Source organism: Trichoplusia ni, chromosome 10 (assembly GCF_003590095.1).
Source record: "Trichoplusia ni isolate ovarian cell line Hi5 chromosome 10, tn1, whole genome shotgun sequence".
In the NCBI taxonomy this organism is placed as follows: Eukaryota; Metazoa; Arthropoda; class Insecta; order Lepidoptera; family Noctuidae; genus Trichoplusia; species Trichoplusia ni.
Genome location: NC_039487.1, coordinates 5,306,242 through 5,324,251, shown reverse-complemented (window position 1 = coordinate 5,324,251; position 18,010 = coordinate 5,306,242). Strand labels below are relative to the sequence as shown.

General features: G+C 35.3%; 2 protein-coding genes across 2 annotated transcripts; both read right to left on the bottom strand.

Annotated features, from left to right (window-relative positions):
- Positions 1–5,840: 5,840 nt before the first annotated feature.
- On the bottom strand, positions 5,841–9,955 carry LOC113497990 (AT-rich interactive domain-containing protein 1B-like). The gene is made up of 2 exons (XM_026877848.1): positions 8,546–9,955; positions 5,841–8,199 (listed from the first exon to the last, which is right to left on the bottom strand). Exons 1-2 carry the CDS (start codon positions 8,700–8,702, stop codon positions 8,105–8,107), a joined length of 252 nt encoding a protein of 83 aa, XP_026733649.1. The 5' UTR covers positions 8,703–9,955; the 3' UTR covers positions 5,841–8,104.
- On the bottom strand, positions 8,636–17,655 carry LOC113497989 (dual specificity tyrosine-phosphorylation-regulated kinase 2-like). Its single transcript, XM_026877847.1, has 5 exons — positions 17,491–17,655; positions 15,904–16,089; positions 13,873–13,975; positions 12,578–12,788; positions 8,636–8,663 (listed from the first exon to the last, which is right to left on the bottom strand). Exons 1-4 carry the CDS (start codon positions 17,561–17,563, stop codon positions 12,578–12,580), a joined length of 573 nt encoding a protein of 190 aa, XP_026733648.1. The 5' UTR covers positions 17,564–17,655; the 3' UTR covers positions 8,636–8,663.
- Positions 17,656–18,010: the final 355 nt, after the last annotated feature.

Below are 18,010 nucleotides of genomic sequence, written 5' to 3'. Positions count from 1 at the left end.
TAGGATTACTTTTAGGATTATATTCATGTAAATACTGGCCATAAAATATCCTATATCAGATAACCCAAGATAAATACCTACATTCAACTTACGATCAAACACTTTTTTTGGTAACGTGTATAATGCAAAAGTTGTATATCTACCAATATAAATAAAATAACATCAGCCATCATAAACAAATATGATTTAAACAACAAATAACGCAAGTCAAATCGATGATTGATTACCAAAAAAATGTCAAATCTACTCCACTACATTTTAGCTTCTTATAAAGTCGTTTTAAAATGTTTTCTAAAATGTTTAAAAGTGAACCTATTAGCAGTGATCTAGGAGGAGTCTTAGAAATGTGGTCAAAGATTTCCTATTATGAATGAAAATAAATTCAAAATTCAAGAGATCAGATCAAAAAACTAACTGTAAATAAAAAGCTAAGTTAAAAATAATAACCCTACTTAGCTGTAGCTGTGATTGATGCTATTGCCCAATTATTCTCAGCTTTAAACCTTATCAAAATAAATGAAAGATAGATAATTACGATTTAACTGTCAATGTCACTCACAAAGGTCTAACACAGCCATACAGTAATCACACAACTCGTAATTATATAGCTGATGTATAGAAATAGACACAAACACATAGACGATGCTTGAACGAGGCTGTTTATGTGAAAATAATGACAGGTGTGCCTTCAGACAAATCGAAACACGGTCATGGTGTGTTTAAGAACAATTATGCCAATGTGTATGAAAGACTAAGGTACTGTTGCTTGCAACACGATGGGCTGAATAGCATTAACAAGCAGCAATATTTAAAAAAAAACATAACAAGATGGCGTTTAGTTTCCTGCACCATGTTTTTTTTTTATTTAAATCAATTAGTTACAAAAACAAGGTTGTGTTTAGATGCTAATTTTAAAGTATTTATATAATTAGGAAGATACCTACGATTTTATGTTACTGCAGAATTATTTTAAGGATATTTAAAGATTTATTAGATACAAAATTTTGACACTTTTTGTTACGACAATTTCTTAACGAATGAAAGAGGCGTAGGAAGTAGAAGAGGTGTAAGAAGTGAGTATTATAAACATGATAACATACGCTAACACCATAAAAATGACTCAGTTTACAAAGGAATTAGCAAGAGACCGGAGCGACATTGAAAATTTATTTTTGCTTCTTAAAGTAACGTTGTAATTTGTAAACAAATAAAGTTGTTCTAAGTATTTCTGATTTTAATTTAAACAGCTGTTACCTAAGTTGTTAATCACGAGTTACGTTAATATATATACAGTGATTTGAATAAGGATATATAAGAATCTTAAACAAAAAAACGTGCAAAAACTAATATAATGATAGGTAAAATCATGAAGAAAACCTTCAGATACCATTTCAGTTATTAATACATGCTTCATATAATTATTATAATAACGTTTTAATGACTTCTTGCCTCGTAATATGATAAGAAATGCTTTTTAGTAGTTTACACGAGTCTTACCTAAATAACTTAAAGATTTACGAATACAAATTACGTTTAAGATTATAGATAAAATAAACCTTTTTTTACTGTAATATCACTTGTTTGAAATAATCAAGACATTTCTTTTTTGTTAACCTTGTGAAGGAAACATTTCAAAAACTTTTTTTCTCCCAAGCAATGACCTTATTCTTATGCACATTTTGTTTACATAATAAATAACTGTTTTTGTATTAAGGCTGCATTACGGCTTTATTTGTTTGATTTATACAAACATAGACCTGTATTAAATTTGGTCGTAATTTTCTTTTGATTATTTAAAAATGATCTTTTTTTAACTGTGCCCTACAGACTTTACTTTAATTTTTGTTTTACAAAAAAAAATACTTACCGCCTTTATATCAACACTCACATAGAACTACATTCACAATCCCAACACTGGCACTTAACATAAAAACCTTCGCTTTTAAAAAGTTATTTCCCGCCAACGCGCGGCAATCGACAGCCGAATTTGCGCGCGAAGTGACAGTAATGGCGGCCGGCGGGGAACTGCGACTGTCACTGTGTAACACAGCTTGAGAAGGTCGCACGGTGTTGCATCGTTATACAGATTACAGTTACCTGTTACTCATAGGGATTTGCATTGGAGACAGGCAGGAAATATGTCGCACCAATCTGTCTAGCTAGCACGGGTTTGGTGAATGAGTCGGGGATTTTTTGGGGGATAGAGCTGACATCGCGAATTTTTGGGTAGAGTGTGGTTAAAACTAGTTGAGAACAAAATCTAAATGAAATATGTAACGAGTGCCTTAAAATTAGTGTAACTTCTGTAAATCTATATCGTTTTATTCATTCTATGGAATAAATAGTATCAGACTCCACATTTATGTTACTTTTTTAAAAACTATGCAAAAAAAATTAAGTCCACGACATATTGTTGGGAGTTAACACGTACCTGTGTATATTTGTACCCATATGTTTTCAAGTAAAAGTAAAGTCGCAGTTAACTTAATAATGAACTGTTTTATTTTGAATAGTTTGTTACATTTTAAATGAGCAATAGTCATAAAATTAAATGTATTCTGTTAATGTATTTAAAATCGATGTTGTAGACACAATTATTAGAGTGGCCATTGTTTATGTTGATATTAAAGATAAGAATAAATAAATGTCTGTATTCTAAGCTTCGAAACGCGTTTTGTAAAACTTGGGTGAAATTCTCATTTGATTTTCTGTAAAAGTACTTTTCTCGAAACCCAATTTCTGTCTTATTGTTAAATACATTTTCAATTACATATTTAGAGTATGCCATGCGTACGAAATCAAGCTTGTCGGGATATTAAGTTTAGACACAAAACATGCCGATATATTTTGTTTTGATAAATGTCTTTAATTCTTTCTTACATACTAGCAGTTTCATATATTATGTAGAATTCGCTGGACTACTCTCTGCTTAAGGTCAGTGTAGGTATCCTCGGGAAACGAATTGAACTTTTAAAATATTTTTCGTCCACTCCCTAGTTGTATGTACCCATACCCAATTCTTATCAGAATTCTTATCAGAATTGGGTATGGGTACAAGGGTATATGAAAATCTATCCCTAATTACCTAATTTAGAGAATAAGAGAGTTTCTTGTAAGTAACAATTTTTGTATTTTCCTCTTCGATCTATCTTTTCAGATCTGATAGCTGACGTACACTCACAAATCGTAGTTTTTATCCCACATTGCTTGGCAACATAGTATCTGCAATCAAATCAGTGCTACTCGCACTGTAAAATTCTTATCAACATCAAAGATGTACCGAGATTAGTTACATATTTGAGATAGTCACTTGAGACTTCAGATGCAATTGGCAACTATCTATTTATTGTTTTGCAGATCATATTCGACATTTTATAAAAGCGCGGGTAATTGATAAGCTTTGACAGTATCGTTTTATCTTTGTTCTTATAAATACTTTTGTTTTTTATATTATACTGTCTGTCCCGAACTGCGTACCGAACAACGCTCATCTGCAACGTTTAAAACTTCCCTGGACTTTCACGAATATTTCAAGAATCGAATAAGCCAAATCGGTTCAGCGGTTCTCGAGTTTTAGCAAGACTAACGAACAGCAATTCAATAAAAAAAGAGAAAAAATGAAAGATTTGGAAATCAATAATGTGTGTAATTTTAGTAACTGGTTATAAAAAGAGTATTTAAGATGGAGTAACTCTTTTTTATTTTCACGTTTAATTACCTGCTTGTTCTCATTTTTAAATGAAGTATTTTGCTCTGAAGTCTTCGTGTGTCGTATAGATTATAAATAAACTCTTTTGTCATGTTGATGAGATGTGTGAGCTATTCTATTGAGTCGACTTTGTTTTTACAGAACTGTTTTTGTAGTACTTACCTAACTGAACAAATCAATTAACTGAACAAAAAAGTAACATGTAGTGATACTTATAATAAATCGCATGAACTTCATTTTTAATCTGTATCCCGTTACTGACCTCTTGTATTTTGAGTCCCTAGCTATATTTTTTACTGTTATTTTGGCACCTATTGCAACATCTACATAAGTTTCTTGGTCCTTGAGCAGCTTTTAACGACCAATTTTAATACTTTTTTTTTTAGTATATGTCAATTTCCCCTTACTAGGAAAGGTGTATCGAATAGTAAGAGGCTTCTGAAAAAAAAATGTCACTACCCGTAAACCAGTATAAAGGTTTGTTACAGCATTTATTCTTCACTCATAATAATTTATTGATTTATATGGTAAGTAAAGGAATCCATTGGACATTGGAAGAGCTACTTGAAAGGTTGAAACACCTTCTGGTAAAATTCATGTTCAATAATACATCTTAAACCAAATCAGATTGTTATCAAGAACGTATCGTGTTTCGTATTAATGTATTAGTACAAGTATCAAATAATATCTTATCATGTAACCGAGAAAACCGGTTTTTATAAAGTAACGCTGCTGTCAATCATTTGATTGTGTGATGTACTTATTATCTGAGAGGTTCAGAATGCTTTTCATAAATATACTGGTCATCTTTCGACATTGTGACCTTGTGGATTAATGACCTGATTTGAAGATCTTACCCTAGTTTATTTGCAGTTAAGAGTTGACTAATACTTTGAGCCAGGGATGTTGCGAATATTCGCATCCATTCATTCATTCCAAACTCCGCATCCGTATCCGCGGTAGTAAAAAATCAGCATCCGCAACATCCCTGCTTTGAGCAATGTTTTCAATTGGAAAATGTTAGAGCATACACATTTTCAGCCAAAGACCATTAAGTCGCACGCTATGGGCGACTTCTATCGTAACATTCGTGAGCATCATTCATTTTTAAATATGCAACCGTTGCCCGACTAGTTTTGGACGCGTCGGTAAACCGTTGCTCCATTTCATAATCAACTACTACTTCAATCGCAGACCTTTTGCCATAGGTTTCTTATAAAATAAGCAGTAAAATATAGGTTTCTTATAGAATGTCAGCACATGTTCTTTACTTTGTGTATACATCAATTATTGAAAGTAACCGTGTTTTTCCTTGGGCTTTGTGATAAAACCTGCGTGGTATCTGAGTAATGAAACCTTCATACAGCAGAATATCCTGCCTGTACATTTCTAACGCAAGTGAAAAGAAAACTCCTCAGTAAAGTCTAACTCCAGCCCTCAATAAGATAATCTAGGTGTTAAATAAATTGTTCTAACAGCGTCAATCCGTCACGCAGTACTGCGCTCGTTCTGAAGGTCGAGCAGTTTATTTGTCAGTTCTTTTAGTGTTGGTTTACCACTTCCTAATTATTCTTTACACATAAATAATTACTTAGCAGAATAATTACCTGAGTGACGGACAAAGGATTCAGTTTATATGTTGATCACGACTCCGTTGTGAATGCTCGCCGATGATGTAGTTACCTACTTAGTTAATTCCGGGATTTAGATGAAAGATCTTATGTTTACTTTAAAGAGGCATGATCTGTATTCTGGTACTTAGAGATGCATCTTCTTTTCATATTGAATTTGCATGGCGTGTTAGCCCTGGTTTTTTGAAGATGTGCAATTGTTTGCCTTTAAGTGACCATACATTTTAAATAAAGTCAAATATAGGGTTATAGTTATATAGGCAACCATCCACCTCAAATTTTCCTTGCGAGGGAAACTTGTGGTTATCTTAATCCTCCGGGGAAAGTAGAATATGTTTTACTTGGTGAGACATCTAAAACTTTCTTGTCTTTCTCTTAGACATGTATCTAGTATAGTCACATAGTATCTAGCAACAGTGTTTTGTACCAAGGTCCAGGTTTGGAAAGCCACGGAAATTTTTGTAAAAGAGGGATAGGGTTGGTAAGAAATTAAAAAAGTATTTTATTTGTATAACTCATTTATTTTATATTCACATTGTAGTTACGAGTTTCAAGAGGTGAAACACCAGCTTTTACATATAAAATGAGAACAAAAATATTTCACAAAAAAAATAACTAGTTATAAGAGAAATGCGTTCCAACGAAAGCTAATATTGTCGTAACTAGATGCTTCGCTATAGTCATGTATAGCAAACGATACTTAATTTAACTATATGTACTTGGCAGTTATTTTGCGAGTCAAGAGGTGAAACATAATGAGTAATACTGATCAATGCCAAGTTAGCCAGAAGTCACCGCCGTTGTGCAGGGAACTTGACAATGTGAAGAACATAAACTATCACGATTTGGATAAAGGCTGAAGTGAATTGACTCGTCTCAGCCCTCGAGGTTCCAAAGTTAAAAAAAAGCTATACAATAATTGACTAAATACCTTAAAACGCTATGGGTCACGTGACGATACACAGGTTGAGGTCAGATGGCGGTACAGGCGGGTGCAGCGCCCCTCGCGACGCGCGCGACTGTACGCGGTACCGGCCAGTACGGACATCCCGGTAGTCGGAGCACAGACTCCATACAAACAACAGATGTATCGTCACGTCCAAAGTAATAAACTAGGGTCATCGCACAATTGTATTAATGTCAACATTACACAATCCAGAGTACTAAGACATTAAACTATCATTGAGCATAATTATAAGAAAACGGCAGTCAACTTAAACACAATTATCGAAATAAAAATGCTACATTGAGTATAGTGAGATACGGTCAAATAATAAAATACAATCGGGGTAAGCAAGCACGTACGGAACTTACGTATTAGGGCTCCGTAGTAAAACGACTTATAGAGAACCCTCATTTGTTCATTGGTCAAATATTCTACATATAAAACGCACATGAATTATCGTATATCATATTAAATAGGGTATCAAACATTAAAACATTTCCAAAATCTTTGTACATCACAACAACACGGTGAGAAATAATCAAGGTATCAAACGCTCCAATCATGGACATTCACTTTATCAAACATTAAATTAAATTTGCTAACACTAGTAATGCAAGTTGCATAAGTGCTTGCTTCGACTACATTCCCACAAAATCGAAATAATACACTTCATTTGTAAGCCATTACACATGTCTATACATAATCGTATGTATCCAAGAAATTCTACAAACTAATACGAAAAAAATAAAATAAAAATGCATGTTAATCGAATATAAACATTATAGGCCCTTTGTAAATTGTTACAAATATAATATGAGGAAGACGAAATTAAACATAAATGTCAAACATATTGCACTATACAGAGGGTCGGAAGTTTATGTATGAAAGCGAGCTGCGCGGGCGCAGGCGCAGGCAGTGCGCGCGCGCAGTCCCGCCCGAGGCCGCGGCCGCCGCAAGAATCGCTCCACATACGATACGAATCAATTCTTACACGCTAACATAACCTAACGATACACAGTTTGGACTAGGTCTAGCGGCCGACTGGGCGCCTCGGGCTGTAGCCTCTACTCGTGCTCAGTGTTCGCGACGACACGCCTTCATGTTCGACAAACTTTCGACAAAACAATATGATAACCATCTGTATACAAGTAGTAAAATAAAATGCTGTAAAATGTACTTAGCATGCGCTATATAATAAACGTAACTCTCCATACGTATGGCCCAAGGTACAGTATTATACGCCACTAGTGGTAGGAGTCCGCAAGCGCAATACAAATCATAATGTAAACCATATCAATGAATCACAACATCTACTACGCTAATCGACAAAAAACATCGCGTAGCTTAGCTCCTTAACCTAGGTTCGAAGGCCTTGTAACTAACTACCCTTACATCCTTTAAGAATTCCGATTATAAGGTCACCATTTCGTTACGAATACAGCTTCATTATATCACTTGAGAAAAATTAACTAATTACACAAAATATTAACTTAGGTCAAATGAACGCGAACGCAAACGTCCGTCTCGATTCTGTAGAAAAATGTTAAATGATTTAGTCACACTCGTTCGCTTAGCCTAGGGTCGGGTCGACAGTCTATGAGATCAACGGCGCTCGTCCAGCGAGGCGTCGGAGCTGCGGCCGGCGCGCAGCTCGCGCTCCAGGTCCAGCGAGCGCCGCTCCAGCTCCGCGCGGGGCCCGCGCGCGCGCTCCAGCGACGCCACCTGGCGACAGCGGGCCGTCAGCGGGCCGGGAGCGGCCGGGCCGGCCCCGCCCCGCTACACACTCACCTTGGCCAGGCGGCGCGCGGACGGCGGCCGCTAGGAGGGCGCGGGCAGGTGCGGCAGCTTGGCGGCGCCCCAGTACCGCGCGCCGCCCCCGCTCTCCTCCGAAAGCGCGGCCTGCAACTTCGCTTCTGGAACAAAACGGTGCAGGGTCAGTCAGAGAAAATGTAACCAGCTCTTAAAAATGTCAGTTATTTTACAATCCTGTCGGAAAAGAAAAAAAAAACCCCAAATGTTTGAACTGTGCCCCATTTTTTTGCCACTTTCTCCAGAGGTAAAAAATGCAGAATTATCATTTTTCTCCAATCACATACAGAGAAACAATTAACTTGTATTTCTCATAAAAAAAAACTTTTCTAAAAGGTAAGAATACCTATATCAAAACGAATTTTGAACTCTACAGAAAATTTTATTGAATTTTGTATGTATAGGAAGCGATACATGTATTATGATTAGTTACGATGGTTTGCTACTTACTGGCGACTTGCGAGGCATTGAAGGTGACGGGCGTGCGCGCGAGCGGCGTGCGCAGCGACCCCGCGCGCGCGCCGCCGCTGCCGCCCGCGCCGCCGCTGCCGCCGCACCCGCCGCCCGTCTGCGGGGGAACTCGCACGTCACACACCATACAACACATGTCATGCTTACAATACAATACTAACTATATCATAAGGCTGGAAACGTACCACGTTTTCTACTTAATTATACCTCGCTTACATATATATATTCCAGTTATAATAACATAATTATGACCCTGTATTTAAAGTACAACGTTATTTGAGAATAGGTTACGCACAAAAATGTCCTGAATATGAAATAAAAACAAATGTAAAACAAATTTATATTGGAAAATTAGACCGCCAAAAGGCATAAACAAATGGACAACATAAGGGCAACATGCAGAAATCTTTTCTTAGTTTAATGTCAAAAAAAAAAACAAAAATACCTATCATAAAAATACATGCAAATCCAGTTCCCTTAAAAACACAATCATATTTCACATTTACACAAAAAATCTTACACCAACATCATACAAACATCAATTAACATTACCCTCCTTGTTCGCACAGTCTGTTAAAAAGATCAACATGTACAAAAAAAAAACAATAAAAAAAATGAATCTGTCAAACATAGGCCATAAACCGTTTGACAGTTAAAACGACAGATAATCTACAGTGCATGTTGCAAGTTGCGTGACTATGACGTCCCCAATCATTTAATTATTAATCCATACTTTACTATGTAAATTAACACATTATTATGTTAAACGGTTCAGTAGTGGGTCATTAGACTAATAGACTAATGTAAACGACAATTAACAACAAAATATTACAAACTTTTGTAAATTTAAAAGTAAATAGAAGCAAATCAGTAATGCGTATATAACTGCAGCGAAATACTTTTGCTGAATTATCAACATGCAAATAAACAATAAGGAAATTTATGTAACCACAGCGTAATACATAATCAAGCTATGAACATTGTTTTTATCGAACAAAAAGTAACAAATATTTGCATGCATGCGAAAACAAGTGCAACTGAGTGAACTAAAGAAAAAAACAATATTACGACAGTTTTCAAGCGACGTCTTTCTAAGCTTTGAAAGCCACGAGAAAATTAAATGAAGTGGCTTTAACTTACCTAACAAATACAGTTAGTCCCCTGTAACACAGTAATAAAAACTCTACCTCACAACACATCAGTTACATCACGTGGCAAACAAATGATCTTTGCATTTTTTTTTTATTTGGTCAAGGTATTATGGACGGACTCTAGTGAGGAATTTATCTAGAAGTCAATACTACAGTCACAACTCGACAATTAGTGGACTTTTACTAGACCTTCGTTGGTAATAATATTTAAAAAAAAACAGAAACATAAAACAGACTTCAAATAAAATAATAGTGAGCCAAACTTGATGAATGAGAGCTATATCATGAGAAATTTAAAAAAAAACAAAATCGGTTCATCCAATTAGAGATTTTGAGATGGCATGTCAAAACGAACGATATAAGGACCTTCTCCTTTTTGAAGTTGGAAATACTAAATTGTATAAAGACACACATAAAAAAGACGAACTCTTCTTCTATGTCAAATAAAAACTACGCAAAACAAAGTCAAGTTCATTAGATTAGAAAATGAGTAACAGCGAAGATATAGCTATACGACCTAACCTTTATTTTTCGCACCAGTTACGCGTAAGGCATCTATAAATATCGAACACTCAGTGGCTCAATGGTATAGGTTTACTGGAGCGTCCAAGAGGGCAGTGCTCATTCACTCGAAGTTACTCTAAACTTAGAAATGACAAATGCTTGGGAAGAAATCATAAAGTATCTCTTTAAAATATGTTACCACTGATAAGTAAATTATTAAATTTAGATACAATGTGATATTTAGCTAGATCTGGCATGAAAATGCAGACCGAATATGGGGTAAAGCTAGGGAGAAAAAGAGAAGTCCTAAATTGAACGGAAGGTAAATTTACCAACACAGATACGATGACGAAAGTGTCTAGAAAACAAAGGGAAGAGGCTTAATTTCTGCCTAATCCACTTTTAACATCAGTATTTTTTTATTTATTGACCTAAGATTAACTTACAATAACGCTACGCGACTTTTCCAACATAAATTATTTTCCTACCCCGCTAATGACTAAACGTAATTTAATTGATCTGAATAAATTTATAGAAAGTATGTACTCAGGAGGTGATTTGTACGACATCGTCACTGACTTCAGTTTACGCATACGTTGGCGCCAAAATAACAGTCATAGTTAAATTTGTGTCACGTCTAATACTTGGACTCATCATGACACGTCATGTAAGTAAAACGTGTTTAAATAATTCCTTCTTGAAGATATTTTTGTCTACATTGAAAAAAGGTGTTATTTTTTAAACATGGTGTACGAGCATTATGCACAACGCTAAGAAAAGTTTGCAAAAAAATTATGACAAAAATCGACAATTATTCAGAATAATATGAATTGTCATTTTGACCTGGTGTCGAAATGAATGTCCAACATTTGGTAACTTGTACACTTGTGTATATTGACTATAATATTATATTATAGTGTCAGCGTGAAAATATAATCAAAGAATTGTGGTGTCTTAAATGTACAGACGGCAAACAAAGGAATTTAATATTAATATAGAGACAATCAAATATGGCATCTTAACAAAAATGTTGGAATATTTTTTCACCTATCTAGAAGGCTGATAATTATAACAGTTCAACACTACATTGCTGCTTAAATTAAGCAAACCAGACACGCTTAAGTGTCCAATTACTCAAAGCTTTGATACAAAAAAGAAGCCATATTTATTTAATGTACACCAGGGCCTCTATTCTGCTATTTATAATGTCAGATGAATATGAATGACAATTGGATTTAATTTGGATCTATTTATATTGTCCTAAGCGTTTTTCCAAAACTACAATTATTATTTTTTGTATTGACTAAAGTTCTAATTATTTGTTATAAAAAAAGCTTAAAATAGTATAAATAGTGATCATTTAATCCAATTTCCATTCATTCATGAGCCATTGTAAGTAGAAGAATTGGGGCCCTGGTTTTGTTGCCGTCCGTACTAAGAAAATACATATGACATAAATAAAGTCACATTGGTACTTGCCAGGTTTCGAAACCAGTTGCAATCCCCACTTGAGAGGCTGATCTGGATACCGTCCGGCCACCACGACATTGTCAACAATTTAATTAATAAGTGGTAACGTTACTTGGGTAAAATAAAATGCAACATAAAATTAAAACTAAATATAAAATAAAAATAAATGTTTGGGGCAATATGGCGTTTTATAAATAGGCAAGGTTCCGGGAATAATATAACTATATATATATACTTGCCTAGAATTTATTAAGGCACGTAACCAGAGGTAGTTAGGTGTGTAAACGTTATATTGCCACAAAGGGGTAACTCAAATCAAACGAAATGATAGCTGTGAAATGCAGCAAAGGGCGCAGGAATAAAATCCTTTATTTGTTTTTAAATGCTGAACTTAGGCATACATGTACTTCTAAAAGCTACTTCTAAACAGACGATTTTTTATATTTCTGAGACCAGTCTAAACCACCGCAGTCTGTGGCAAATCTGTATGTACGTTTTATTTCTTAAATACTGGTATCATTATAAAATAATTCATAGCGACCACTAAGTTTGATTGAGCACACGCCTGAAAAAATACAAATGGAGCATATGCGGACAAAATATTAACTGTTATATATTATTAAACGTTTAAATTTTAAACTGAAAAATATTTTTTTGCAGAAGCTTTTAGGCTTATTTTAAGTTTCACATTTTCATACATTGTGAACATTTGTTTTTTTTTCTTTGGATTACAAATTACGATACCACGGCTCAATTTTTCGGTGATGACGATGGGAACCTTGTTCTATTGAATCCAGTATGTATTTGTAACATTGCTCCATTTCTATTTGCCCTGGCAAAAAAGGGTAAAAACAAAAAAGAAAGGTACATAAGAAGCTGGACGAACCTATTTGTCAGTGCACTTAGGGTGCGCTTGGCGCTTGGCGTGGTGCGCTATACTAACGTGGTTGGCGGGCAGCGAGTGCGGCAGCGCGTGCGGCAGCGGCGCGGGCGCGGGCTCCTCGTCGTGCGGCGGCCGCGGCAGCCGGCGCCGCAGCCACGCGTGCCGCAGCGCCGCCGCCGGCGTCAGCCGCTTCTCGGGGTCCCACTCCAGGCACCTGGCGATAACATACCCCCTTGTTAGAGCAATCATTTCTAAGTAAGATTTTATTTTAGGGCAAAAAGGCATGTTAGGGTCAAGGAACAGGCCCTTTCTCCCAAATCTATCGATTTTTTGCTGTTCCTGTCAGGGGGACCGCTAAATCAACAACAAAAGATTTAGTAAATAAATATTTGGTTGGTGGTGAATCTTTTCATAAAGATTCACCACCAACCATCCACCAGGTTGGTAGATTGGGTTAAAAAATACTAAAGTAAGAATCAGTAAATTAAATACTAGTATGATTAATAATTAATGTAAGAAAATAATTTAAGGTTGAACAGAGAATAAGATAGACATATATGGCATTTCTTGTGGAGAGTATTAAAAGATTAAGCTTCTGATCAAAAGACATTTCGCGAAATTTCCCTTCGTCTTAAATTTGCTTACCAGAATTCGTTTGCAGTTTTTTAATTTCACGAAAATTTAATCCGGAAATCCTTATTTGTACTAATTCACAAACAAATATTACTTTGAAAAACTCATACGAACTGACGCTTTCCTCTTGATATCTCATACATTTAAACATCCTCCTACTTTTCCAAATATCAACAATAAGATTTTTTATGGACGAATCAAAGTGGTACTGAGAAACTAAAATACAAGCGAAATATGAATTCCAAGGAATCCATGCACAAAGGAATATTCATAAAAAGTGTGTATCTACGGGATTTTTCCTGTTCACAGAAACTTAGCACTCGTAAATGTTGAGAGAGAAATGATTTAAGATTCAACAAAGTGTATGGCCGAGTGTGGAGATGTGTGGAGATTTATGGCCGAATACTACTGCGATTTTCATTTGAATCATGATTATGTCTTATGCTGTCGCTATGAGGTCGAAAGTAACAAATAAATATTCAAACATATCTCAAAATTGAGTCAAATTCAAGAGATGCGTGTTATTTTAAAATACTAACGTTCTTTAGTTTCACTATAGCTTCACTATCCAATTGTTTAAGTCAAGTTTTGAAAACAGTTAATTTTTTGATTGACCTAACCATACAGCTTAACCGAAAGGTTTAAGTATCAAATTAGTTTCTTACCGTCTTATGAAGTCAATAAAGAATTTGTCCTGACAGCCCTTGAGGGCTGTGACAAAACTTTTTGAACCGGGAGGACCTCTAGGTTTGCCTCTTCTAGACATTCCTGGAAAATAAACAGTCATAACGTTAACACATTGAATTTTAAAAATATATTGAACAATTTTCAATTATTTGGTCTTAGTACTAAATACATATACATTTCTAGTTGCGTAATACTTTGGTTTGTTTTTTTTTATTTGTAAGACTTAGATCGCGCCAATTTCGGCGAAGTTCGACATGAAATAGATGAAATATAAGTATCATTATTTTTAAATTCATCAGTAGTTTGTCTACACTTGCAAATGAGATGATGATGTACATAATACAAAACACTCAATAAATAAATAACACATGTAAAGAATACAGCCCTGTCATTAAGAAATCGAATACTAAGAAGACACACGATACGATAACATACTGTTTTTGGCAGAACACCAACACCACCCTACAGTTTCCTTAAATTACTTTGGATACAGTGACACAGTCTTGGTAAATTATGTTTCCTTTAGACATTTAATTAAAGCCCAAACATACTAATACTAATTAACTAATATTTACCTTACTTTGAATTTTTTTTTTTTATAGCAGTAATCAATTTAACTCATCTGTGCTTGTACTCATGTGGTTGTGTGACTAAACTTTAAAAATATACAGTGACGTTGTGTAATAATTACAGTAACAGTTGACGTTTGTGTGTTAGTGTCACACAAATTAAAGCTTCTATAATAAACTATCACACGCACACATAGCGCCGTTCCTAATGATGGGTTCAACTATGTATACAATTTGTAGATTGCATTCCATGTTTTTTTTTAATAAGCTGTGGTTTCATTTTCATATAAAACGTATTTTTCTCATTTAATCTGAATATACTTGCTATAACCAGTACATAAAAGCATTTATTGTAGGCAATTATATGTCCAGTGATTCATCATAATTATATACACAATTCTATTATATTTATCGGAGAGACAGTAAAGTTACATTAAATAATTTACGAAGATGTTTGTAATTAGCAATTAAATTGAACCAACGAGACGCGTAGAATCTTTTACTAAATCACAAAACGACTCATTATCGATAAAAATATATAACAAGTGACTCATATGAATAGGTTAGACAGGCAGTAGACGGTACATATATATATTACAAAGTATCGTGACTCACAAAGTTCAAGACATTTAATGTAGGAAAGTGTATTAAGAGCTGAAAAATCTCGTGTGATTCAAAATATTTCACATTTCAACGAGATGACGTTTGGGGAAAGCTGAAAACTTTACGTGGGTTTGGTATTTGAGTAAATTCTTTTTGATAATGTTTTGTAGATCGGTGACGATGTTTTTATTTTTCAGTTATGTCGTAATCGTTTTGTGTGATACGTTTTCTGTTTATGTTTAGATAACACTGAGTTGTGTTGGATTTTCTTTTGAGTTCATGTAGGTATGGTGGCATGCGAGTTAGATCGTGATACGACACAGACATGATAACCTTAATCTTTGAATCATTTCCTGTCCTCAATAATTTATGATGTTTGTTTAAACAAATAAAAGTGCTGCCTGTACTAGGCAGCACTTTTGTAATAAAGCAAATGTTTAATTGGTGGAAACTTGTGATAGTTTTTAGAGCTAAAAACCTTGGTAGGTCTTTTTATACATTTACACCAATGGAGTTTGATAAAAACTTATCACTTGCGTCGACTTTTTCAGATTTATTATTAAAGACTATTTAAGACTTAATATAAAAAGAAAACAAAGCAATTTATTTGATTCTCTGTTACCAGCAACCAAGGTCTTCTCAACCACCCGTAAATCTGTCGTCATTTTAAAAATTCTCAGGTGAGCCGGTTTCCCCACGATGAAGGAAACCCTTCACCAAGTGAATTTATTAATAAAAGTTACCGTTTTCCAGGATATAGAACACAACTGGTGGAAGCGAAAGTGAAAAGTATTTAAAGGCATACTATACAAGGGGTAACTCTCTCTTTCTGCTAACCTCCACTAAGAACGGTGGTCCCATCAGCCAGCGTGGTCGCCGTGCAGTACCGGGGCAGGCCCTTGCTGCTGATGAAGTTCTTGGCCCTCTTGCCCTGCTCGATGAGCTTCTGTGGCGGCATCCCGAGCAACTCGATAATGCACGCCATTTGGTCCGCTTCGTCCTCGCCCGGGAGTAATGGGAACCCTGGAATATAATAGCAATGGTTTGAATTAATCATTTCTTTTTTTTTGTAAAATTTTATGTAAGTGACTATAATATAATTTTGAAGTTTACCTATAATTGGTGCATTGTTCTCAATTTAGCCTACATATGTATAAATGGCTATTATCATAAATGCATAGTATAGGTATTAGTAGGAAATTAAAATATAACTATACAATATCACAAGAATGTAAATGCCCCACACACAGATTGAGTTACTTATAACAGTATCTTTCCACAAAACTGTCATCAACAAACAAATTCGTGCATATAATTTATCCATCGATCCTAAATATCTTATTTTAGACCAAAATTCGCGATAAAACATTGAAAACAGAACTAAGATTGCACTAACACTTATCTAGCTTATCATGATACATCGATAAATACCATATCAATAACCTCAATAGAAAGTCATTGTTCTCTGCCAATTCCATTGTTTACTATGTAATCAGACTATTATCAACCATCTTAGACAAACTGCTGCCAATGTGTGAACGAGACAACGATATGCGCGATGTAGCGCCGTCTTGCTCGCACGTTTGAAACTATGGTTCTATAAGATAACATAATACGGGTTTCTGTGTATAACACATCAACGTTAAATGATATGCCATCGCATTTACATGTTAACTTCTCATGCAATGTATGAGTGTAGGATTTCAAGAATCCGTTGAAACTCATCCAAAATTTATAGGGTGTTTCTTAGTCATGTCTATTAAAACTGTCTCGTCAGACTATACGTAATGGTTTAGTCTGGTTCTTTTCGCGTCTGTCGAGTTAAACGGTTTAGGGGGTAAGTCTTTGGCAAGGGGAGTCAAATCGGTTGGTTGTCAGAATTGGACTCGTTATGGGGTTGGGAATGGGTAAAATGTAAGATTGCGCTTTTTAAGTTTGGGAATTTTTGAGCAGACGTTATGGCTTTTTCTCATGAAGGAATTTTTAGGGTGGGTTAAAATTCTTTTTGAATAGTTTTACTTGGAAATGCATGAATGTTCAATAAGAGAAACAATACTATCTTTGTGTGAACTTAATTTTACTGTGAGTTGGATTGCTATCATTATTAAACTTATCATCAAGACCCGAATATGCGATTTTTTTACCCGGCTTCGTTCATGCCATATGGGATGGCATATAGGATTATATACCATATGGCTGCAATAACATCAAGAACTGACTATTAGACAAGCTTCATTCCCGAATTGGACGGACTGAGCAAGATTTCATACTAGTGTTATGTTGTCTACCTAAGAAGAATGAGCAGTTATTCTTTATCATACCCTGTCTCATCCCTTTCATTTTAGCACTTCCTTTCTTCGTCACTTGGCGAAGTGCGATAGTAATTTTAATTTAATTAATGATTAACAAGTTAGTTATGTTTACCTGTAAGCAGCTCCGCCAATATACACCCTAACGACCACATGTCGATGGGCATGCCGTAGCGAGCGCCCATCATGACCTCAGGGGCGCGGTAGAACCGCGACTGTATGTAAGTGTACACCCGCTGGTGCTCATAACATGAGCTGCCGAAGTCTATCACCTGAAACACGAGAGATGTTTTGTTAATTATTTTTTTGTAAGAAAATAAATATAGATTATAGACATATGGTGTAGTTTTTGTGATTTAAATTCGACGTTTGCGAGGCGGATTCATAATGATTGGATTGGGCTAGTGCCTCCGATGAGGTCTCGATAAATACACGTGAGTTGTATACAGTTATCAATAATTAGTTATGTTGTAGAATTGAAAAAGAAATTGAGAAGACGGGCATCGTTCTGTCTCGATGGTGTCACGATTCGATCTCGATGGTCTCAGCTCGAGTCTGGATGAGACTGGAACAGGACCGTATAAACATAGTAAGACACGATAGCGTTATATTCATTGCTAATCTCAGAAACGACT